This window comes from Neomonachus schauinslandi, chromosome 4, assembly GCF_002201575.2.
Source record: "Neomonachus schauinslandi chromosome 4, ASM220157v2, whole genome shotgun sequence".
NCBI classification, from domain to species: domain Eukaryota; kingdom Metazoa; phylum Chordata; class Mammalia; order Carnivora; family Phocidae; genus Neomonachus; species Neomonachus schauinslandi.
In genome coordinates this window covers 51,819,582-51,844,059 of record NC_058406.1, presented here as the reverse complement: position 1 = coordinate 51,844,059, position 24,478 = coordinate 51,819,582, and the positions used below count along the sequence as shown (strand labels likewise).

Below are 24,478 nucleotides of genomic sequence, written 5' to 3'. Positions count from 1 at the left end.
AAAACTCGAAACAAGAAGATGGATGGTTTCTCTCCATCTTACACTTGTATTTTCCTGCGCTTAATGGCAGGTTCACGCCTTAGCAGCATATCAGAAAGCCATTCTTCTATCAACATCCAGAAAAGGGATTTGGATACTTGAAGACTCCTGCAAAAAACAGACTTCCACACAGAGAAACCCATGGAGGTCCACTCAAAGTATTATTGAACTTGCTGTGGTAGCAAAGGCCAATGAAATGTATCACTTGGTAGGAGGAAGTAACACTGAAAAACTTTGTGAGAAGTTATGCCCAGTTATAAGGTAAGTTCTGGGGATGTAATATACAGCCTGGTGACTATAGTTAACAATACTGTATCGTGTATTTGAAAGCCGCTAAGAGAACAGTTCTTAGAAGTTCTCATCACAAGAAAAAAAATGTTTATGCGAGGTGACGAATGTTAACTAATCTTACTGTGGTGATCATGTCACAATATATATATATATCAAATCATTATGTTGTATACCTAAAAGGAATGCATTGTTTTATGTCAATTATAAATCAGTAAAACAGGAAACAAGAGAAGTTGTGTGCTGTCTCTTATAATTTCAAAGGCATCCTTTAGGCAGTCAACAGAAGGTTTTAAAAATGTATTTTAAGGAGGTTTTTGCGCAGGTATCCCTGGACAAATGGGTTATAAATGATGGGAGCAGCGCTTGACGGCTAGGACAGAGACAGAGGTCATAACCTGCATGCCATGCTCCCCTGGGCTTGTGTCTAAGATTAAAGCCGTTTTCATAGAGCAGTGAAGTACAACAGAAATACTCTGAGACCATATGCTCACTTCAGATTTCTTTGGCTATGTTGCGAACAAGCCTGAAAAAAGAAACACAATCTTACTTTTCAATTATCAACTCTGAGAGAAGACCCTTCATTCCATTGTGGCAAATAAAGTATGCTAAGCTCTTGTTACCCTTAATGAAATCCCTAAATGCCCTCTCTACTTTAACCTAAAGTACATAGATTTACTTGTTAAAAGAAGTACGTCCAGTCACCAATATTTTAATCTGTGGGGGTTTTGAATGACAGCCGTGTAAAAACATGGGATTCCCTAGGCTCAGCATCCCCGTGTTGTGGAGTTAGAAGAGATGCCACCCACTCGTTCTGGGGACTGAAAATACAAACATGAAAGGCATGCTCTAGTAGAGGAATGGGACAGACCAGTAAAGGAGTCGCTGAAGTACACCACAGAAGATTCAGAGAATAGGCCCTGAGGACTACACTTTGGAAAGCATCAGCCAACAAGGAACTGAAGATTTGCCCACAATTTGACTGAAAGCCTTTGGGTAACTCTTGGGGTGGTAGAGTTGAATTTTATAAAAGGTCCTACTCTACCTGATATCACTAATGGTAACAGGATTTGACTGCATAAAACCCCGAGCTTGTACAGGACTCGGTTTCCACATCTGCCTTTGTTCCTTTGACACAGTATTAACATGATTCATTGATCTGTCTTTCTCTTATCAGACTTACATGCTTGTTGAGGGTGGGATGTGTGCCTTACCCATCATTGCCTGACACAAGGCTTGGCTGGCACTCAATACTGTGAGCTAGATGCATAAAAGGTCACTTGCATTTACAGCTCAACATTTCCCTATGAAAGGAAATAACCTTATCTAAAAGTGGGAGTTTCTATACTATCCACATCTGTGGGCTCTGCCAGAATTAGGAAGGATAGAAAACATTGACGTGTAGCAGAGGTTACCATATTTCTTCCTTATGGAAAAAACCTGTTTACCTAATTTCTAGAAAACATACTCTCTAGGCCTTTTTATACATGAGTTTTGTAGGGATATCTGTATTTGTGAGAGTTCCTAGTTACTGGAACATAAAAATAGGATCTTATGTGGTGATGGTATCTGTCTGGCTAGTAATCAGCTTCCTCGTCCCTCCTCTCTGTCAGAGAAGAAAGGGAAGCATGTCGGGGAAAGGATAAACAAGAATATGAGGAGGGAATGAAAAAGGTTGTACTTTTACTGATCATATATGTTGGCCAGCCTTTACTCTAGGTGCTTCACATATATTAGTGCATGTCGTCTTCACAACTGCCTTGACGGAAATATTCTTCCCATTTCATAGACCAGGAAAATTAATCATGTGAAGGTTAAACACTTTACCCAACATCATATGAGTAACTTGTGACATCAGGATGATGATGATGATGAGAGTCATAATAAAAAGATAATAAATCAACAAGAGCAGTAATGATTGTTGAGAGGTATGCCAGGCACCAATAAGTCTAATCCTAATAACCTAAAAGATATATTATATGAAAGACATTATTATATTTTAAACAGGTGACCAAATGGGAATGAATGAATGCGATTAAATAAATGATCAAGGACCACAATTTAAGAGGTAGAGCGGGGCTTGAAAACCTCTTATTGCCAAACCTGTATTGTGTGACCACCCCATGTTGCTTTACCTTTCAGGCTGAATCCTAATCATTTCTGAGATCTACCACCTGCCCTGCAAAGTCACTCTTTTGTTTCAGTTCAACAACTTGTGGATATGAGGGAATCCTCAGTAAGCCCCTCCAATAAACAGACCCATTATGTTGACTGAGGCTAGGGCAATGTGATAAAAATCGGGCTGGGGATTTCTGCTCTAAGATACAGTGCTATTGGACTGATGGCAGAGGGCTGCACCACCCTCTGACCAGAGACAGGGATGACCGCTCCCCTTGCCTGTCCAGACCCTCTCATGCTCACGGATAAGTGTTGGACAACATTTAAAAGTTACTGTCTTGGTGGACTTGTGTCCATTTCTTTTCCCCTTTCTTTAGTAGGGGAAAGAAAGGACTTTCCCCAGACTCACCATCTCCCATCTCATCAGAGAAGGGAAGGCTAAAGACCGCTTCATCAATCATCCGGTTGGGAAGGTTGGTATAGAACCTGCCGACCGTGGTCTCCAGGTTACTCAGCTGGTTCAGCACCATCATGCTCCCCTTAATCACAGGCAAGGCTGTCCGGTCCAGCACGCCATACTTCCCTGAGTTCTGTTCAGCCAGATCTCTCAGAAAAGCCAGCTCTTTTAAACCAGTCACCCCATCTGAAATGGAAAGCCAAAGGTAGACAGTGTAAACCAAAATGGTGTATATCCCTACAATAACCTTGCCATTTAGATTTAATAAGGGCACAGATAAAATCCTGCAATGCCAAAGGGGTCTTGCAGAGTCAACCTGGACCCAGACACAGTTACCAATTCTTGCTGAGGAACATAGCATGAGGCAGTCTTTCCTCAAACAGTCAAGAGGACAAAGGGATTCTTCAAAAGGCAATGATGAAAACCACATGAGTAAAAATAAAGAAGCCCCATTTGGCAACGATATGTTCTCCCCTAAAAGTTTAATTTTTCTGCATTTAAAATTTGAAAGCAAAAGTAGTGATTAACAGGTCTGCATTTAAATTAGATGAAGCTGTAAGAGTTTTAAAGGATAGAGGTTTATCATTGCCTTTCTTACCTCTTTGCCTATTAAACACTTGCCAAAGTCTCATGGAACTAAATGGAAGAATTATGTATTGCATTTAGTGATGCCCCCAAACCCTGTGTCTTTAAGCTCATTTTAATTACAAATGCTTTCATGCTTGATACTGTTAGGACAGTACTGGATTTGATTTATTTAATGTGTATTTTCTACGTTTAAGGGGTTTTAAAAACTTTGTAAAAGATTTAGGCATACCGGGATGTATTGTTCTACAACATCTGTAATCTATAGCATAAAAATAAATTTAATAAACCTTTTTAAAAATTTTGGTTTGCTATTGTTGGAACACAGTCAAAAGGATTACTAACTGATCCCATATGGGTGCCATTGTAAACAAATTCAAATGATCTCAGTCACTACTGAGATTCTACCAATGAGTTTTAAATAGGCTTTGCCTCATGTTCTTTAACTGTTTAGCCTTTAAAAAAACATAACAAAACTGAAGAGTTCATGGTTCACCTACCTTATGTGACTTTATCATTTCTAACTAAGGAGTGTGTATACTTCTAGCCTGAAGTCCATTTCTAAAGTCATGCAAGGATCTAACGCATATAATTTCCTTCTTAACATATTGTATTTAGATAACTTGGATTTTGCTGGGGCAATGGTGCTAAGAAGTCAGAACCAGGTCCTTGCTCCCTTTCTTTGATATGAGTGGAGATAGGGGAGATGAGTGGTACATTCCAGAGTAAAAAAAAAAAAAAAAAAAAAATCACAAAAGCCATGATTGATCCCTGGTCTTATACCCTTGAGAAGCTCCCAGAAGTGAATGATAAAAGGAGACAACTCAAGACAATAAACACACTTCCTTTCTTTGTCATGTACTGTTTGACTCTCTCAAATGTAAAAGAAAAGTAACAAATGGGAACATCTGCTAGGCAAAGAATAGCATGGGATAGGTTATCAAAGATGGTCTATTTTATGTACTACATTATGATATGAGTGGTAAAGGTGGCAGTGGGCTGGCAAGACGGGTAAGTATGGCAGATGGTTCTATCACCAGTATGGTCATCCTGGAGACTACATTTCCGGGAACCCCTTTCCTCTCTGTTTCTGGGTTAAAGGTGGCCAAAACTGAAGTGCTAGAGATTTGAGAGGTGAAACAGACACAGAGGGACCAGCATGTTCCAGTTTGTCTTACCCTTCCCCAATCTGCATTCAGTTCCCTTTCTCAGCTGCTGGCTGGCTTGCTCAACAAGGGTAACCCTGGGCTCATTCCGGATGTTTCAGTGACAGTCTACAGGGGTACAGCAGGTTTGAAGAGCCAACAACCTCCTGTAGACTTCTACGCAGACCTCCTAAGTGGTCTTCAATGTTCCTAGCTTTCAGACATCCCCACAAGCTCCAACCCATACCAGAGCTGGTTACTAAATACTGGCTTGTCAACTCCTGTTTCTGGATCTTTATTTTCTCAATTTTCTCAGTTGTGTACACTCTAATTCTGGTAATAAATTCATTACATCCAAATTCTCATAGTGGCCCTGCTTCCCTACCTGAAGCCTGATTGACAGAGTAAGGGAATGTGTCAACCTTAGTGAACAATGCTCACAGACAGCATTTGGAGAGGGAAACCCGGCAGTGAGGATGTTGTGTCTAGCTAGATTAAAGGGAGAAGAAAGAAGAGATAAGGGTGGTCAGAGGGAAGTAACCAGAGGTTTTAAAAGACTGTCATTATCAGGGGCATAGCAGGTGCTCAAGATTCTCTAGTGTGAAGATTTAGGACCAGTGAAGAGATGGGTGATAGTGAGGAAGCTTCTTTACTCAGTATCTGCCTGGGCAGACCTTCAAATCTAATGGAAAATAAGTGATCACTATCTTTTATGTTTTCTTATACCTGGACTACTGCACTGAATTCATCTGCCTTATCTATCTTTCTCAAGGAATCACAAGCTTCTTGAGGACAGGAACTTTGTATAATACAGCTCCAAAACGTCAGTGCACTATGTTACACACTGTAGATTCAACAAACTTTATTTTCTTCCCTTCCTCTGTCTTCCTGCCTGAGTCAAAGAAGCTAAACCATAGGGAAAAAGTAAACGGCACCCAGAGATAAGACTGAAAGGTATGTGCCCCAGGCAAAAAATAGGCCATCCTTGCCTACCTCAGCTGTGCTCAGCCCTGTGCTCAATGCTCAGAACACAAAGAGAACTAAGACACAGTTATGTACGAGAACCTCATGCTCATGTAAAGTGGAGGGAGAAGGAGAACAGTATGTGAGCACATCATTCATGGACGACACGCTTAACAGAAGTAAGCACAACATGCTGGGGGACAAGGAATACTGAAATACTGAACACTGGCCCTGAACTGGAATGAGAGAGAAGCACCTCTGCCTTTGCAGTGACAGGAAATCACACAAACTTTAATTCAGTCCTTCAGTCGGCTTTCAGGACCTGTTCTTGATCAGGTACTGTGTTAGGAACCTTTAACACATTCTATCTTGTTTATTTATTATCACAGCAACTCTAGGTACATTTTATGATTTTCATTTTACAGATATAACTGAAGCCTAAAGAGATTAAGTAACTTGCCATAAGCACATAGCTAATAGATGGGAGACTGGAACTCAGAACCTCTAGAACTCCAATCTGAGTTCTTCCATGGAGAGCCCACAAAATATCTAGAGAAGAATCATGCTGACCCAAACACAGATTCTTGAACTCCGCCTAAGCAGATCTGAATGAAAATCCAATTGTACTGCCTGGGAGTCTGCATTTAAAAAAATAATCTCCAAGTAATCCTTAGCACATTAAAATGAGAACCACTGTCCCTAGAGCCATATGGTTCTGCATGGAAATCGAAGTGGATGCAACAAATAAAAGACCATAGGTGGGAAGAGCTCCTGCATCAAGACGTGGCCTCTTAAAAACAAGAGAATACAGTCACCCTGAACACTGAGGGTAAGGGGCCTGAAGACGCTCTGGGGGAAGAACAATATGCATTAACAGGTGAAGAGACAGGGCATAGCAGAAAAGCTAGAAAACTGGGCCACAGTCAGACTGGAGGACATGCTGAAGAGCAGAAGGAAAAAAACCAAGTACTTCCTCAGATTTGCCAATTTACTAAACCCTTTCACATACTGATTTAATAGCAACAAAATCAACCTTCAGGAGTACCTACAAAGTGACGCACACTATCCTGGGAGTTTACTGTACACCAGGGTTACTCTTCGCAATAGCCCTGTCACGTAGGTAATTCTTATCTCCATTATACAGTTAAGGAAGCTGAGGTGGAGAAAGCAGCAGAAGAGGCTTTAGGTGGTGATTCTGCAGAGAAATGTGATATTCACTGGCTCAGGTATACATAAGAATCTAGGCCAGTATTTTGGCTTTCTGAAGCTTAAATCAATGAGCTCGGTTAATAACCTCCATGCAGATTCAAAATCCAAGAATATGAAGAACTGAAAAAAACAAACAAACAAACAAACAAACCCCAAAACAGAGCGGTACAGAATCCTCTGCAAGACCACATCACTGGAGAAGGTTTAGAAATGAACAGTTGGCTGGAGAGAGAGAGATGAAGAGAGAGTGACATCCTAACACATGCCCTGATAACGAACGTTAGGGAGAGAAAGGCTTGGGCAGGAAGCTGCTTGGTGGCCTCTCTTCTTACACCCTTCTTCAAAGCGCACGCTGTTAGGGTTCTTTTTTTATTTTTTCTGAAAGCAGGATGCACTTAGAGAGAACTTTCATCTGAAAGAAAAATCTCGAAACACTACCTACCATTCATGAGGGCATAGGTGAGAATCATTACGGAGTTGTTTAGAAAGCTATTTTCTTCATTGATGACACGGAGAGTCGCCTTTTTATCTTCTTCTGAGGAGTCCTTTGATGTAATGCCAGCTGACAGGTAAATTATGACCATGTCTGTATCTAAACAAAAACATACAGATTGAACGTTACGTTGGATTCCGGCTAAAGGCAGCAGTTCCGTTTCCTTTTCATTTCCTTTGGACTTTCCCGCCTTGAGGACCTGCCTGGCCCAGCATTCGGCCTCCTTCCCATTTGATGCTGGGGCTTTCATCTCCCTGCCTCTGCGTCCCTTCCATCCTGCCCTGTGTGGGCAACGAGGCCTCGTTTACCCAGTGTCAGCTGAAGAGATGTTCCTAATAAATTTACCAGATAAAAGAAGGTGATTTCCTTTAGGCACTCATGGTGTGGTAATTCAGCCATCCCAGACAGAGTGCTCTCTTGCCTTCTGAAACAGAGGATTCGGGACCTGATTGATCCTTTCCTCACTGACTGAGAGGCTTCACCAGGAGCCAACATTTTTGGGGGTGACTAGGCTTTAAAATGATGGTTCTACCACGGGCTCTTCAAACATGAAAGGTTATTGGTCCCTACACTAAGTAGCTCCAGAAACATTTTTGTTTTTAAAATTCATCAGTGTAGGAATGCCTGGGTGGCTCAGTGGGTAAAGCGTCTGCCTTCGGCTCAGGTGATGATCCCAAGGTCCTGGGATCAAGTTCCGCATTGGGCCCCTTGCTCAGCGGGGAGTTTACTTCTCCCTCTGCTTGCCACTCCCCCTGCCTGTGCTCGCTCTCTCTTGGACAAATAAATAAAATCTTTAAAAAAATAAATACATAAAATTCATCAGTGCAGAAGAACAGTAAAAACACAGACATGGGAGCCAGGGTGCCTGTGTTGAAATCCCAGCTCTGCTACTTTCAAGCTGTGTCTGGGTAATTTTGGGCAGATTTCTTACCCGCTCTACACCTATATTTTGTTGTCTACAAAATGGGGATAATGACAGTACTTACCTTCATAGGGTTGCTGTGAGGACTAACTGGTTAATTTAAGTGAAGAGAGACTCCAAGGATAATGGCAAATAGTAAAAGAGAAAGAAGCCTCAACACACCCACCCACCCCAATATTGGTCTGAAGCAGCACCTATGACTCAAGATTAAACTACTCCCCAACCAGGGCTCATAAGCAGAGAGATTGAGAAGGTCATTTCAGCTCAGTGTGAAGAACTTCCTTCAAGTGGATTTACTAACAAATACAAGTAGTGAATTTCCTACCGCCGGAGACATGGATGCAGAGGCTGAATGACTACTGTAATGGAGGGAGGGAAGTGATCGAGCTGGACTTCCACATTGTCTGAGATTCTTTAGTTAACTATGTATTTTTATTAAGATATCCTACACAGAAGTTTACCTTTCTATTGAGAAATAAATATTCATATGTTATATGCGTCTTTCTTCAGGTCCTTACTGCTGTCATTTAGTTGAGGTTGCTTTATAGTTTCTGTGGTAGGCAACCCCCATTGGTTCCCCAGTGGTCCTACCTCCTGATATCCACATTCTTGTGTAGCTGTCTCCCTCTGAGTGTGGGCTGGATTTCGTGACTTCCTTCTCGAGAACAGAATACAGGAGAAGGAATGGGGTGTTCTGAAACAGGCTAGGTGACACGAAGCCAGTGGCTTTCACTGTGCATGCTCTCTCACTCTGAAGGAAGCCAGAAGGTATGCTGTGAGCCACCCTCGTTGGAGGCCAGGCACTGAGGCCCTCAGAATTGAGTTCCCCCAGCAACCACGTGAGTGAACTTGGAAGCTGGTCCTTTCCAAATTGAAGTCTGAGAGAATATCAACTCTGGCCAACAGTCTGATTGCAACCTTATGAGACACCTTTAGCCAGAGGTACGCAACTATGCTGTACCCAGATTCTGGACCTACAAATACTGAGAGAGTAAATGTTTAAAGTCACTGCGTGTTGGGAAATTTGTTACCCAGCAATAGGTAATGAACACAGTTAGTTACCCTTTTAAAAAATATCTTAACAGTGATAAGGATACAATGATTGAGTTCTCCTCAGTTTGTAAATTTCCATTTTAGACTTTGAAGCATCCTTTGTTATACAAAATTGAATGGTTAGTTTATGTTGTATCAATGTTGTAGACAACTGAACTGAGATTAATAAAACTGAATCAAATAAATAAATATAACCTAAGTTGCTATCTCTTATTCACTACCATAATTTAATATACAAATAAGTTTTAAATCCATTCGATGCTTGAATAATTCTCTAATACTAGCTGTAAATTTAACTGCGCTATTCATCAGAAATTAAGAAGTGAATGCTGATGCAAAAACATCCATAAGCTTAGAAATATCCATCTTAAACTGGATGTCAATATTTTTCCAATGATGTAAATACTGTCTTGTAAATTATTCCATTAGGACCCCAAACATATCATTTAAGGTTCAGACTTGGGGAAAAAAAAAAAAAGCGGGGCGCCTGGGTGGCTCAGTCGGTTAAGCGACTGCCTTCGGCTCAGGTCATGATCCTGGAGTCCCGGGATCGAGTCCCGCATCGGGCTCCCTGCTCGGCAGGGAGTCTGCTTCTCCCTCTGACCCTCCCCCTCTCATGCTCTCTCATTCTCACTCTCAAATAAATAAATAAAATCTTTAAAAAAAAAAAAAAGCAACAACACTTGACTCCCTAGTGGGGGGAATACAGATATACCATGAGGCTGATATGAAGTATGAGACAAACCGTCACCCCAGGGCAAAGGTACCCTGTGTGATAAATGCCTGGACAGCCGTAAGACTGACCTGAAAGAGAACCTTTGAGTTTTCTTACTTAGCTTCGTGACTCTAGATAAAATATGCTGTCCCGGAGGCACGGGCCCATTTCTGGAAAGCCAAAGGGCTGGCAGTCAGCAGCCGCCTGCTGTAGCCACGTACCTTTTCTTCCCGTCCCAACAAGAAGGCACGCACCCTGTCAGCATCCTCATGGCCTCTGCCCAGCCTGACTCTATCCTTGCCCTGTCCTTTTTAGATAGCAGATCTGCCAAATTTGGTGTGATTTTATTATTATTTTTTTTCCTTATTAGGATGTTCCCTCTCTAGTCAGTCTTAGAACTACACCTTGTGATCAGTAATGTTATGGATGAGTAATAATTATAGGGACTTGGGGCAGAGCGAAGACATAGCATGTAACAGGAAGAGAATGCAATAGCTTCCACTTGCCAAGTCCCTGTCTAAGCTGCTAGCATGTCTTGAGGTCAATATTGAAGGGGAAAAAGCAACTGAAATTTGGGGCTCTGCCCCTGCCATCAGATCCTCACTCCTACCTAACCATCTTATTCCTTCTGCTCTAAAATGACCTACCAACTAATCACCCCCAGAACAGGCAACCCAAATATGTCGATGGTATCAGTTACAGATCTACCATGGGACTGAAAAAGAGGCAGCCCTGGGTAAAATTTTTAGATATTCTCATTAGTGCAAAGCAAATTTGTACAAAGGCACCATGATTTATGACATGTAGCTTCTGTTCATATGGCTACTAACCTGGGGCAGATACTTCACTTTCATGCACAGGCTAATCCTTAACAACAATCCTACAGGGTAGGTCTTACTCATTAGAATAACTCCACCACACGGCTTTAAAACAGCACCAGGGGGGGGCGCCTGGGTGGCGCGGTCTGTTGGGTGTCTGCCTTCAGCTCAGGTCATGGTCCTGGGGTCCTGGGATTGAGTTCCACGTCGGGCTCCCTGCCCAGTGGGGAGTCTGCTTCTCCCTCTGCCCCTGCACCCCGCTCATGCTCTTTCTCTCTCTCTCAAAAATAAATAAAATCTTAAAAAAAATAAAAAAATAAAACAGCACCAGGTACACGGCAGATGCTAAATAATTATCTAGGTAGTGAACAGAAGTAAGGATGTAGGGTGCAAGCTCCTAAGACGAGTACATAGACCCCTCACTATACTGCAGCCAAGGCTAGTGTGGTCCTCAGCCATCTCGGCTTGAGGTCAACCCAGATGTTTGAGGTATCTTTTCTAGTTTAGCCAGAGCTAGAAGTCTTATAGGAAACTGAATACCATAACAACCACAGCTAATATTTATTTATATTTATGATGGAATCCTGGATCTTATTATCACCCCCAGTTTGCAGAAGAGGAAATCAGGCCTGGAGAGATCAAATAATTTACACAAGTTCGCAAGTTTAGAAAAATTTCAGAGTAGGAATTTGAACCCACGTTGGTTAAAGTCCAAAACCCACATACTTAACCACTATGCTAAATTGCCTGAGAACACCTCAAACCTCTCCTTAATAAGCTGGACAATGCTAATTTCTGATGTGTTTCCTTATGCAATCTGTGTTTTTCTCTGCACTGCCAGTAGAAGCAGAGATATAATTTAGGAACATCTTACTTGGCTTAAAAAGGACTCCTTTCAGCATTTAAAAAACAGTGCCCTCAAAAGTTGTCTGAGTCTGTGATGGTCACTCTTCTTGCCACGTTTTTGTTTGCCAGCATTAAGAAAAACCAAAAAAAACCCTGAGGAGAAATGCCTCCCATCAAGGCAGCCTTCTGTTAATGTGTAGTGCAGGAAAGTCTGTAAGAAGAGGTTTAATGAGGTCTCAGTTTTAAAGCTGGAACAAATGTCAGCATTTGAAAACCAAGGGGGTGCACATAAAAATCCAGATTTCTGGCTCCCCCTTTTTTTTTTTTTAAAGATTTTATTTATTTATTTGACACAGAGAGAGACAGTGAGAGAGGGAGCACAAGCAGGGCGAGTGGGAGAGGGAGAAACAGGCCTCATGTCGAGCAGGGAGCCCGATGCGGGGCTCGATCCCAGGACCCTGGGATCATGACCTGAGCCGAAGGCAGACGCTTAACAACTAAGCCACCCAGGCGCCCCTCTGGCTTCTCTTAAAATAGAAGATCTGGCAATGCTCGGCAGGCCCTCCTACATGGCAAGCACAGGCTGCACAGGACAGCGGGCTTCTCCATGGAGTATGCACCCTCTAGTTGACCACGTTCCCCCAAATGATCCTCACTGACTTACTTTGGGTTCCCTTGGCTCACAATCACTGGCAGGTCACAGCCAGTCCAAAAATTTTCTTCATTATTTGAATAGTATAATAATCAAAATTGGACTTAAACTCTAAGGGTAGTTTGATGACTGAGGAATCAAGTAGAAAAATCACTCCTGGTGAGGAATGCTGACAGGTAAATGGCCCTGACCAACTAGCCAATCTATCTTGATACTCAGGAGGTAAACCTTGTCCACTGGCCTTCTTGAATCGTGGACAACTTGACACTCAGCCATCCTGTAATATTGGTCTGTGGGTAGCTGATAATTGCCAAGGCTAGTTGGCAAAATTCGAAGATGACCCCAATGACCCACACCCTTGTAGAAGATTTTCCTCTTGAGGGGGCCTGTAACTTGCTTCTAACCAACAGAATATGGCAAAGGTGATGGATATCACTCCTGTGATTGTGCTACATCGACAGCAAACATGGAGGGATTTTGCAGATATAATTGAGATTTCTAATAAGTTAATCACAAGGGAGAGAAATCTGATTAATTCAAAAGGGAATGATAGGTCTGGGGCACCTGGGTGGCTCAGTTGTTAAGCATCTGCCTTCGGCTCAGGTCATGATCCCAGGGTCCTGAGATCGAGCCCCAAATCAGGCTCCCTGCTCGGCGGGAAGCCTGCTTCTCCCTCTCCCACTCCCCCTGCTTGTGTTCCCTCTCTCACTGTCAAAAAAAATAAATAAAATATTAAAAAAAAAAAAGCGGGGGGATGGGTCTGATGAGAACAAATGAGCCCTTCAAAAGAGGGTCCAAGCCATCCTTGAAGTCGGGGGCTCAAAGAGATGCTCTCCTGCTGGTTTTGAAGAAGCAAGCGCATGTGAGTTTTACAGTTGCAAGGAAATGAATTCTGCCAGCAACTGAACTTGGAAGAAGACTTCAAACCTCAGAGCAGACCACAGATGTGGGGGACGTCCAGACTGCAGCCCTCGTGCAACCCTAAATCCTTACCTAGAACCCAGGCAAGCTATGCCTGCACTCCTGACCCATGAAATGGTCTGCATGGTAACAAATGTACATTGTTTTAAGCTGCTTTAAATTTGTGGTAACTTGTTATGTTCAAACACCAACAAACACGCCATCTGCCATCATTAGTTGTAATAATTCCAATAGCTCGATCTTTCAAGGGCTCACCATGTGCCAGTCACTATGCTTTGCATTCATCAATGTTGTCTTACTTTTAATGCTGACACACTGAAGAACCTGCAAATATATTCTTTAAGTTTCCCTCAATAGGATAGATTCATTTATAAAAAAAAATCCTACAAATAGATACTCAAATATAAAAGGGAAAATGACATAGATTCCTTTCAGTAGTTTCAAAGCATGTCTTATTTCAAATATCTTTTCCTTCAGTTTAGCATGCATCCTAATTCCAGATTTTCTTTAATACATGAAAATTAAATTAGAGTGCCTTTGTACATTTGAAGGGCCGTGCTCATCTAAATGACAGCTGGTTACAAGAAGGAAGGATCAAGGCAAGAATCCTGCAGCCCGTTTCTGTGCACATGCACACCAGCAGACATCCACTCTCAAGTCAATGAGAAGGCAAGGCTGATAATTAGCATTAAAAAGGATGCGGACATTCCCCCGGGAAATAAATGGGGCTATGTTTGTAATAAAGAGGCAAGAAGAAGAGGCTCTGGGGGTGAAGAAATCGCGCGGGCCGAGTACCTTTGATTGGAAAAGATGAGAAAATCTAGTAAGATCCTAGTACTAGATGACCATGATGACAACACATGAAAATTTTATTCCAGGTCAATTTAAAAAATCCCTCTAGACATAGTTGTGTGATCAATTTACAATGTATGCCTATTGCTATCCTTGATCTATTGGTTTATAAGTCCTCTGAGAGAATGCAACTTACTTGCTTGGAACTTTGTGTTATTGTTTGTGCTTCGAATCAGCTGAAACGCCTTTTGAAATCCCACCGCATGCTGGGTAGGACTGTCCAGAGACTTGACGCTGCTAACGAAGGTGGACATTTTCCTCTTTGTCTCACTCGTGGCTGGAGACAGGAACGTCTTATAGCACTGGTCGAGCGAGCACGTCCTGACTGTGTCTGCCACAGTCAGCACAGAGATCTGGAGGAGAGAAAAAGAAACCTTGTTATCTTAACATGTTGAAGGCTTTTTTATATTCTTGAAGAGCCCAAGCACTGAGAGGGCCTTCAGAACAGTTTCTGAGAGTTTAAAAATAAATGCCTGGAGGCATAAATCTATCAAATTTGAAAAGGATGAGTTAAGGATTGGTAAGGGGGAGGGGCTCTAGAGTCTGTGTTTTGTTCCCAGATGAAGTCAGCAGTATGGTGTTCATCTATAACATTAAGGATGACTATTTCACGCAGAGAAAGAGCTTAGCAGTACTAACCATCTTGGGTTTCCAGCTGGAGGTGGGGGTGAGGGTAAAGGCAAAGGGTGTGTGTTTTAAGCAACTAGATTAGTCAGTAAAACCTTAGGAGTTGGAAAAGTCAAAATGACGAAGCAGAAAATGTCCACAAGGCAATAGATTATCATTAGCTGTAAACACACCTGTCTCTGAGGTATCCTAGAGATTAGTAAACCTCGAGAAGCCTTCCCTTACCCCTCACCTCTCATAAATCTTGAGCCAAAGTCCAGCCATCCACCAGCCTCCACACCCTGTCCTTCTCCTCCTTAGCATAACTTCCAGTGTGAAAGTCACAGCTAATTGGAAGCCTTGACAGGAGCCATGAAGGAAGTACAAGACTCAGTTTGGTGGGGGTGGTTTTTAAAAGAGATTTGGAGCCAGAGTCGGCGGCTGCTTCCTCAAACGCTAGAATAAAAATGAAACCACTCTCTTTCCCCCAAAGTCGTTTTAAATATGGATTTAAAACTGTGTACCATAAAACACAAGGTACTTCACAAAAGACATTCAAGGAAGAGCCAATGCCACAGGGGTCACTGGGGGTACCGGTCACCTTGTCGTGCTCGTCGATGGCACTGAGGATGACCCGGGCAGCGTCCTTGGCGATCTGAAGCTGGGTGTCCGTGACAGAGGCCCCGTGGTCCAGGATCACTACTATGTGCTTGGACTGTGGCCGGACCGTGGAGACGTAGATAGGTCTAGAGGGGGGGGGGGGGGGAGAAGCTCTCTGGGGTCAGTCCTGCTTTAGGTCAAAGGAGCTCAACCCAATGCAGCTGTGAACACTACAGATGTGCAGGCATTTGGTGGCTATGTCTTTTTCCAGGGATGTCTTTCTCCAAGAAAAGAGCCACTGGCAAGGAGAAAGGATACTGGCGCAGTGAAAACACGACCTCGAGACAACAGCATGTGTCTATAGAACAGGGATTGGTACCTCAGTCTTCCAAAAATTAAAGCAACTGGGAGGTTAGAAGAAGCCAATCCTTTTGGGGGGTGCCTGGCTGGCTCAGTTGGTGGAGCATGTGACTCCTGATCTTGGGGTTGTGGGTTCGAGCCCCACATTGAGTATAGTTAAAAAAAAAAAAAAAAAGGCAGCAAATCCTTTGGGAGGCTGGCCTTTTCGGCACACTTGAAAGTCAATGCTCGCGGCTGTGCGTGGTGCTGCCACTCAAGGTTACCCAATATTTGGCTACAGAACATGGGACTGGTGGCCTCTCAGACCGCAGAGAGTGCACACGAGGGAGGGGAGGGTCTACTTGCCAGCGCTGGGTCTGCAGACGTACAGAGTGGGGCTTTGCTAAAACGGAGGCGGCCTGTAATCTGCGAGCATGCTGAGCGGCTCTGAATAGCAGGTTTGGTTTCTCTCCCCCGAGACAAAGGCTACTGCTTAAGAGGGCCCTTTCCTTTCTGTACTGAAGCAATTCACACAGGTCAGCCACCAAAAGGCCCCTTATCGGAGCATTTAAAACCATGCCATCAAATGTGTCCAAGCCTGTGATAGCCACTCTTCTTGCCAGGTTTTTGTTTGCCAACATTCAGAAAAAGGGGTGGAGGGAGGGTGGGGAAGGTCCAAAGGAGAAATGCCTCCCATGAAAAGCGGCCTTCTGCTCATGTGCCGAACAGGAAGGTTTGTGAGAAGGGGTTTAATGCGGTCTCCCTTCACAGTTTTAAAGCTGGAACAAATTAGGGGGAGCTTAAGAAAGCAAATCAGCCTCAAGAGAATTCCCTCCTTTACTGACACCCCTAAAACACTAGATTTTTTCTATGAAATGTTAGATGCCAGTTGACTCAAAAAAGTCTGGGCATGAATTAAGGAATAAAAGCAAAGTACAAAAAACCCCACAAAAACAAAAAAGAAAACCCAAAACAAAACAAAACAAAACACAAAAAACCTAAACTCTCAAAATCTGGCCAAGTTTACACTTTTGTTCGCAAGCCAAAAGTCCTACATTAACACTGAACTACTACTGTATTTTCACCAGTCAATACCATTAAGCCAGTAGGGAAATGTAATAAAAAGAATTCAGGAGAAATGGCTACAGAAATGAAAGACAGAATGGAAAAGAATGAAATCTGACTATCCCAACACTGACAACCATGTCAAATATTGAACTTTTTAGGTCCTCCAGGCTAGGTGAATTAAAAAAAAAAAGGCATATCTCTTTTCCAGCTCAACCCACATCGATGGAAAGCACAGTATGTGTTTCACATTGCCACAGTAAATTGTTAAGAAACTGTTTTCGAGGGATGCAAAAATAGTAACATGAAATGTACAATCTGGCAGTGGGTCCCCACAGCGCGATTGGTATCCACAGGTTTCTTTCTCATGTGCTCTGAAAACCCATTCCACACTTAGAAGGATGTGGGGAACTTGCAAAGGCCTCTGAGGAAAGCAGTTAGGGCAAGTAAAGAGATGGGAACATCAATCTAGCAGGGGAGGAACCTGGATTACTTAGCCGAGGGAAGACAGTGTTGAGGGTTGGTTTAATGCAGATTCAGGGTAGGTATGCATGAAACCTTCCAAGTGCAGGTGACTGCGGATTTCTGACAAGGTCCTGCTTGTCCTTTTGGACTTTCCCTCACAGGTGATTCATTAATAGCAGCATGCCATCCAACCTATCTTCTTAGAAGTAAATGCAAATTAGATGGTTCATGGTGTCTTTGGCCTCTCCTGAAATAAGCCAGACCAGACCCACAGTCATGACTTCTGGTCCAGTTTCTAAGACACTTAAGTCTTCACCAGGATGTCTAGGGAGGGAACCGAAGAAACCATACCAATGACACAAAGGTCTTTTTAGGAAAAGCACAGAAGTAGTATTTTCCTTGGGGAAAATTTTAGACACAAATTAAAGTAACGATAAAGAGAGGCTAAAGCGATGGTTATTTTGGACTCTAAAAAATGGCAGTAAAATGAACACCCTGCACTAGCTCCAGATTTTCTGGTGTCAAACACCCTTTGCAGATACACTGCAAAGGGAAGCCGTAGGGATTCAAAAGGGAAGTATCTTTGCCTAAGGGGTTCTGTAAATTGATGAGTCTTGTCATACAAATTAGCTCACCATTACTGTCCTTCTGGCTAAGCGGTACAAACTCCCAGTCATTTCCGTGAGAAGAGCAGGATGCTAATCATTCTTTGATCCAATGTGTCCTGGGCAACTTTAAAACTTCTAGTAGCTGAGATTGCATGTACTTAGGAGTCTTTTAGGGCTGCGCTTAAGCAAAGGTATTATCGTTCCTGTCTCACCAAGGATGCCTGAAGCTCAAAACCACGTGGGTGCCTCCAACAGTTTAATTTCTTTAGTGAGTACCTTGTTAGATAGTTCTAGAAAAACTCTGGGCTTTATCATTTGCCCTTCCTAGCATTTCCACATCTACATACGCTCGCTGGTGAAATCATTCCTGAGTAAGTTTGAGAAACCACAGCTTGGAGGCAGTCATGTGTGTAAATGAGGAGTCTCCATTTCATACAGATCACTCTTAAGCAGTAATTACAACTGTAGCAAGCAAGTCAACGTACCTACTACGATGCTCATAGCTGCCCTTACACCGGAACTTGTGTGCTGGGAAAACAGTGAAAATCCCTTCTTCCGAGCTGAAATACTGCCACTTAATTCCAGGGTTGGATTTCAGGTTGTCTGCAAGAACTAGAGGAGTGGGGAAAAGGAAATATAAGCACCAAATCCACAGGTGCAGGCAGGCATGGCTCCTTAGGCATCTGCTTTGCATAAACTGCTTGTAGTATGAAGAAATCCCACTAGATCTAAGGCTGTAAATTTTCCACTAAACATTTTCTTTCTGTCCCTTAAAAAAATACCTGCGAATAGAAAAATGTAATGAATGTTTCAGTCAAGGGAAGCTATTATTCTTAACGTTGTGTGGTGATGCTATATGTCCTGGGATGTTTTTTCTAGCATGAATGATTCATCTGCACTAGTCTCTCCCCTCAGGAGGCTGGTCCCTGTTGGACCAGTTTACACTTGCCGGGGTACATTCTCTAATGGAAAACAGTGACGTTAAGAGGCCAGGTCTCCAGAGGGACTAGATCTGTGACCTTGACCTTGCTCACTCCACAATGAGGAAATTAGCATAGATGGTACAAAGGTCAGAACCACCATCATTCAGTAAGAGCTCATGGAATGATTCCAATGTGCCAGGAGCGGGACACAGGTTTTCCTTCATGGTTGCTCATTTAACCCATGAAACAACTGTAGGACGACGGTGGTATTATTATTCCCTACTTTGGAGTTTAGAAAATACGTTTAGAGAGCTTAAGTAGACAGGTTTCATCAGTAAATGGCCAAGTTGGGATTCCAGCCTGGCTGTCCTGGCTCCTAGGTTCTTACCATCACACAGTATTGCCTCCCTTCCTACATACCTTGTATTCCTGCCACTGAGCTGCAGCGGGAGGGGCAGCCGCCTTCTTGGGGGCAATCCTGTCCCCAAACCTCCATGAAGTCTTTCTTACCCTCTCCCACAAGCAGAGTTCTCTCCCTCCTGATGCCCTTCCACTCTTTTCCCCCACCGAATCCGTAATGAACCATACACTTACTATGGGTCGTATCCTGCTTTACATGCTGCAAGATACACACAGCTGAGCAAAAGACAAGTCTTATTGTAATAACTGCTACACCAGAAGACTTACATAGTGGGAAGTGGGACAGAAAGCAATTCAGGGGGAGGAGGAGTCTGAGCAAAGGCAAAAGGCAAGTATGAGGTACATCTGATAAGAATGTACCTAAAGCTCTGAACGCCACGCAGCCATCCTTGAGTCTGGCTCGGAGGTCGGCAAATGTCTACCAGGGTTGCCGACCATGCAGGCTCTCTCGCGACCCACCCAACTCTGCTGCTGTCTTGCAAAAGCAGCCCCCGACCTCGGTGCATGTGCGGGTGTGCCAATGACAGCTGATTTACAAACATCAGTGGCGAGCTGGATTTGGTCAGTGGGCCTTCCACTTGAGCATTCGAACTCTGAGCCCACCATGTGAAATGCCCCGCTTGGGGGACTTAAAGCATGTCCAGTGCCTCCTGCCTCCAGCAATTACCCTGCCAAACACACACATGGAGAAAGGGCAGCATATTTTATCCTCACAAAAATCCTAAGAGTAACAAAGTATTCTCCCCAAGTTATGGACAAAGAACCTGGCTCCGACTTTTCTGGGCTCCCTGAGGTTTCACAGTGGACAGGAAGGGCAGTGGAGGGTGTGTGACCACAACGCAAGTCCCCGCTCCACTCTGCCAGGCAACCTTATCAAGGTCAACACCTGGACCGGGGTGACCACACTCTCCCCTGAGACCTAGGGCTGATGTGATTTGCACGTAAACATGGAGGCGGCTTTTCCTCTGGGGGTCCGAAGCCTTAACCTTGATCTCTTGTTAGCACTGTTCTTCAGGCAGCCCTGCCAAGCCCGCAAGAAAAAGGCAAACAGTGCCTTTGGAAGTAAAGCTCAATGACCTCATTTAAAAGTAACATCTGTAACAATAAACAGGCTACAGTGAGACTATTAAAAGGGGAGCCAATGAGAGCAAGAATGTTTTAAAAATAAATCAGAATTCATACGGTGCATGATACATTTAGTCTCACCACAAAAGATCATTCTGGTTCCTTATAATCATTCCAGCACTAGAGCATAAGTGTCAGGCAAGGTTCCTTAAACCCTCCCGCTGAGAACTCCTTTGGCATCTGATTAAATTTCATGCATTATTCGGTACTAGCAGAAGATGATGGATATGATGGTAATGAGGACCCCAGGGCCCAGAAGCAATCTATCATTGTGGTGTGCACCCCAAGCGGGCCCCTCTCTGACCTAGATGTGGAGGTGAAGAGCCCTATTTTCCACACAGGCACAGGCAACCCAGAGGCGGCTTCCCCCATTCCTAGGAGTCAGTGAGATGTTCCGGCAACTGGATAACTTGGGCTGGGGTCCTACGTGCTCACTCTTTCCTCAGCAATGCTGGACGCTGTCCAGGAAAAGGCTGGGCATACGTCCAACCTGTCGGTCCATGATGTACGGTGTTAGGCTTTAAGCTATCAGTGGGTAGGGCCTGTATTTGTCTCAACTGCTCTGCACACCTACCTCAGACAGACACACGTGAAGGTGGCAACAAATGATTTCTTCCTCACTGGAGCTCATCCCCAAGAGGCAAGCCACCACACCCTCTGAAATCCTCCAGCATCTTACCTCTCCCACCTTCTAGTTAGTGTTATTGTATTCTGGGCAACTTTTCACTCTCCCATCTCTAGATTCTGAGATCCTTGAGGGTGAGATCTGGGTCTGAGTCACCTCTGTGCCCTGGGCAGAGGTGCTCAGTTCTTTTCAGGTCAAGGCGCAGGCTCTGTGGGAGCTGCAGGGTTGATGTCCGCAGCACACGGGCTGGGAGGGTCTGCTCAGAAGTACTCTTTCTCAACTATTGGTGATACTTTTAATAAATTATAAACTCTTACTCTCTTCTAATGCCAAATCCAATTAAAAATAAATATGGTGACTCAACATAGAGCAATGATAATTTTTTTAATTTGTCAGAGAGCGAGAAAGAGAGAGCGCACAAGCAGTGGGAGCGCAGGGAGGGAGAAGCAGGCTCCCCACTGAGCAAGGAGTCTGATGTGGGACTCGATCCCAGGACCCGGGGATCATGACCTGAGCCGAAGGCAGATGCTTAACTGACTGAGCCACCCAGGTGTCCCAAGAGCAATGATAATTCTAAATAGCTTTTAAAATGATTGACACTCTGCTCTCCCAACACCACTGCCAATATAATAGGTACAGAAATAGGTAAATGGAGAGAGAAAAAGCCTACCTGTCTGATGGTTTCAGGGGACTATATATGACAAAATATATCAACTGTATATGTTACACATGTGAAGTTTATTGCATATCAATTATGCCTCAATAAAGTTGATTTGATAGAACAGTGAAAACTTGGGGCACCTGGGTGGCTCAGTCGTTGAGCGTCTGCCTTCAGCTAAGGTCGTGGTCCCGGGGTCCTGCAATCCAGCCCCGCATCGGGCTCCCTGCTCAGCGGGGAGCCTGCTTCTCCCTCTCCCACTCCCCCTGCTTGTGTTCCCTCTCTCACTGTGTCTCTCTGGCAAGTGAATGAATAGAATCTTTAAAAAAAAAAAAGAACAGTGAAAACTTACTGAGCACCATATCAACTAGTTTTACACATGGTGTGCCGCTTTTCTTTTTTTTTTTTTTATTAAAAGATTGTATTTATTTGACAGAGACACAGCAAGAGAGGGAACACAAGCAGGGGGAGTGGGAGAGGGAGAAGCAGGCTTCCCGCAGAGCAGGGAGCCCGATGCGGGGCTCAATCCTGGGACCCCGGGACCACGACCTGAGCTGAAGGCAGACGCTCAACGACTGAGCCACCCAGGCACCCCTGTGTGCCATTTTTCATAACTACTTTATGAGTTTGTTGCTATACCCACTTTACTGGTGCAGAACTCACTTGCTCAAGGCCCAAGTCATGATTTGATCGAGGTGTGTCTGCCTCCAAAGCCCTTGCTCTTTCCAGAACACTATAGTGCCTCCACAAGGTCACTAAATACATGTTGAATGAACTAGCATTCAACAGATAAAAAGCACACCGAGTATTTCTTGAGAGGCAGAGAAAATATATACATATGTTGGTGTCTTTCAATCAAAATAATCAGCTGCATTAGTTTATAAAGACAAAATGTAAAGAAATGCAATTAAGAGGACACCTGACAGAAAGAAAGGCTATTGCAATTGAAATAAGACATAGGCTAAAGTGAGCATTTAATCTTGTGAGAAAAAACGAATGGCTGAACTGCTAAAACCGGCATGCACCAGCTGAGTAGCCCAATGTCATGGGGTTTGCCATTGACCCCACAGGCTGGCTTAACTGGAAAATGGCACAAACACTGTAGCTCAGAAGGCAGGTCAAGTTAATTATAGCACTCATGACTCTGATAAAAAGCATATTTTACATAATAGAAGGAGTTTTTATGTGACTGTGAAACTATATAGCTGAGACCTCTTAATTATCCTGTAGGTGTTTAACAGATTGGAGAAGTCGTTCACAGTCAATGTGAATAAACATAAGAAAGCCAGTTGGACACAGGCCCAATGCTGTTTTGCACTTTCTATTTAATTTGGGTTGGTACTTAGGCACTAGTAGCAAGACCCTGATAAATTAGAATGGACTGGGAATAGGAAGCCATGGGTTTTGGTCCCATCTCTAAGACTGGCAAGCCCTCTGACCTTACATGTACTCACTATACAGCATCCAAAGGAATCTTTCTAAAATGGAAATTGAATCCCACCATTGCTTTGCTCAAAACCGTTCAAAGGTTTCCCACTACACCAGAGCTAGCATTAAATCCAAACCCAATAAGGCCCAGCACCCTCTGGCCCCTTTCTAATCTCCAGCCTCACTTTTACCCTCTTTAACCCACTACGCTGTACGTCAAGGGCTACCTCTTGCAGTTCTGCAAACGTGCCAAGCTCTCCACACAAGATGATCCTTAGACCTGAAGTAACTCTTTTCAACTTCTCAGAGAGACCTACCCTGACCACCCTTGATTATTATCCTCTCTGATAGCACCCAGCATTTTCCTTCAGAGCAAAAACTGGTAATGGTTGGTGTACCGATTTTTGTGGCTATGGTTCACGTCTCTTATGCAGACCTGCTGCAAGTTCCATGAGGGCAGGAGCCAAACCCAGAGCCAAATTCACCACATTCCCAAAGCCTGGTGCATGCCTCGTTTTTAGGATGCACTGAGTCAGAAACTGCTAGATGAGCCAGTGAATGATGACCTTGGCCAAGGCTCTCTTCACCTCTGTGCCCCATGAGATTTCACCATTTCCTCATCTCTAGTCTCCGAGGGATGGATTTGGACAAGGTATTTCCAAAGACCCTTTAGAAACCAAAGAGAAATAAGGGTAAAGAATGAAGGTCAACAGAAAGGAAGGAAGCACAAAGATTTGCAACTAGAAAGAGCAAATTTCTCATTGGCTTTGATCAAGTTTATGCAAAAAAGGGGTTAAAAGCAGAGGTATTCTTACTTCCTAGTAACTTAGAATAACTTAGTAGGTCAGCACTAAATAATTATTATTATTATTGATCCAAGACTAAACAAAATGTACAAACGGTACCAAGAAATGTTTAGACAGAATGACAGAAAACTTCATAATGGCTTTTAACAAATGAGGAGGTTCCTGTGACAACTCCTTGTTCTTTAAAGGCAAGCTCTGTTCCCCCTTGGTCTCCTTCTGTGAGCCTTCAACAAATTTACTGTTTTTCTCTTACAGTTCCTATGTTAATTCTAACAAAGACAAACAACTTCTCAATACCTACTGGCTTATTTTTCTTCAGCCATAACACACCAATTGTAGTCGGAAAAGCAGCTAAAAATATGCCTTTCGGGAGTGCCCAGCTGGCTCAGCTGGTAGATCATGCGACTCTTAATCTTGGAGGTCATGACTTTGAGCCCCATGTTGGGGGTAGAGTTTACTTAAAAATGTGTCTTCTCCCTTTTCAGGCATTCTTTATTTCCCATTTGAGTCTCAAGATTCACCTGCATAGTGTAGCATACTGTCTGTGGGAAATTCTAACATATGGGCCCCAGATTCCCTGGCCCCCAAATATTTCCCTTCCAATTTCACCATCTACATCTGACCAGTTCTTGGATCATCAGCGTCTCTAGTCAAAACAAAACCATGTCCCCAACCTCCTTGCCTGCCCACTTTAATGCTTAAACCATCAGGCTGATGAGAACGAGATGGATTAC

General features: G+C 43.6%; 1 protein-coding gene across 1 annotated transcript in view; it reads right to left on the bottom strand.

Annotated features, from left to right (window-relative positions):
* The window catches only part of CACHD1 (cache domain containing 1), a 204,421-nt gene that overhangs the window by 39,777 nt on the left and 140,166 nt on the right, over positions 1-24,478 (bottom strand). The window contains exons 5-9 of the mRNA XM_021679998.2: positions 18,245-18,371; positions 15,284-15,428; positions 14,213-14,429; positions 7,247-7,396; positions 2,855-3,088 (exon numbers count right to left, since the gene is read on the bottom strand). Of these exons, the coding sequence (XP_021535673.2) occupies positions 2,855-3,088; positions 7,247-7,396; positions 14,213-14,429; positions 15,284-15,428; positions 18,245-18,371 (873 nt within the window). The remainder of the gene's footprint in view (positions 1-2,854; positions 3,089-7,246; positions 7,397-14,212; positions 14,430-15,283; positions 15,429-18,244; positions 18,372-24,478) is intronic.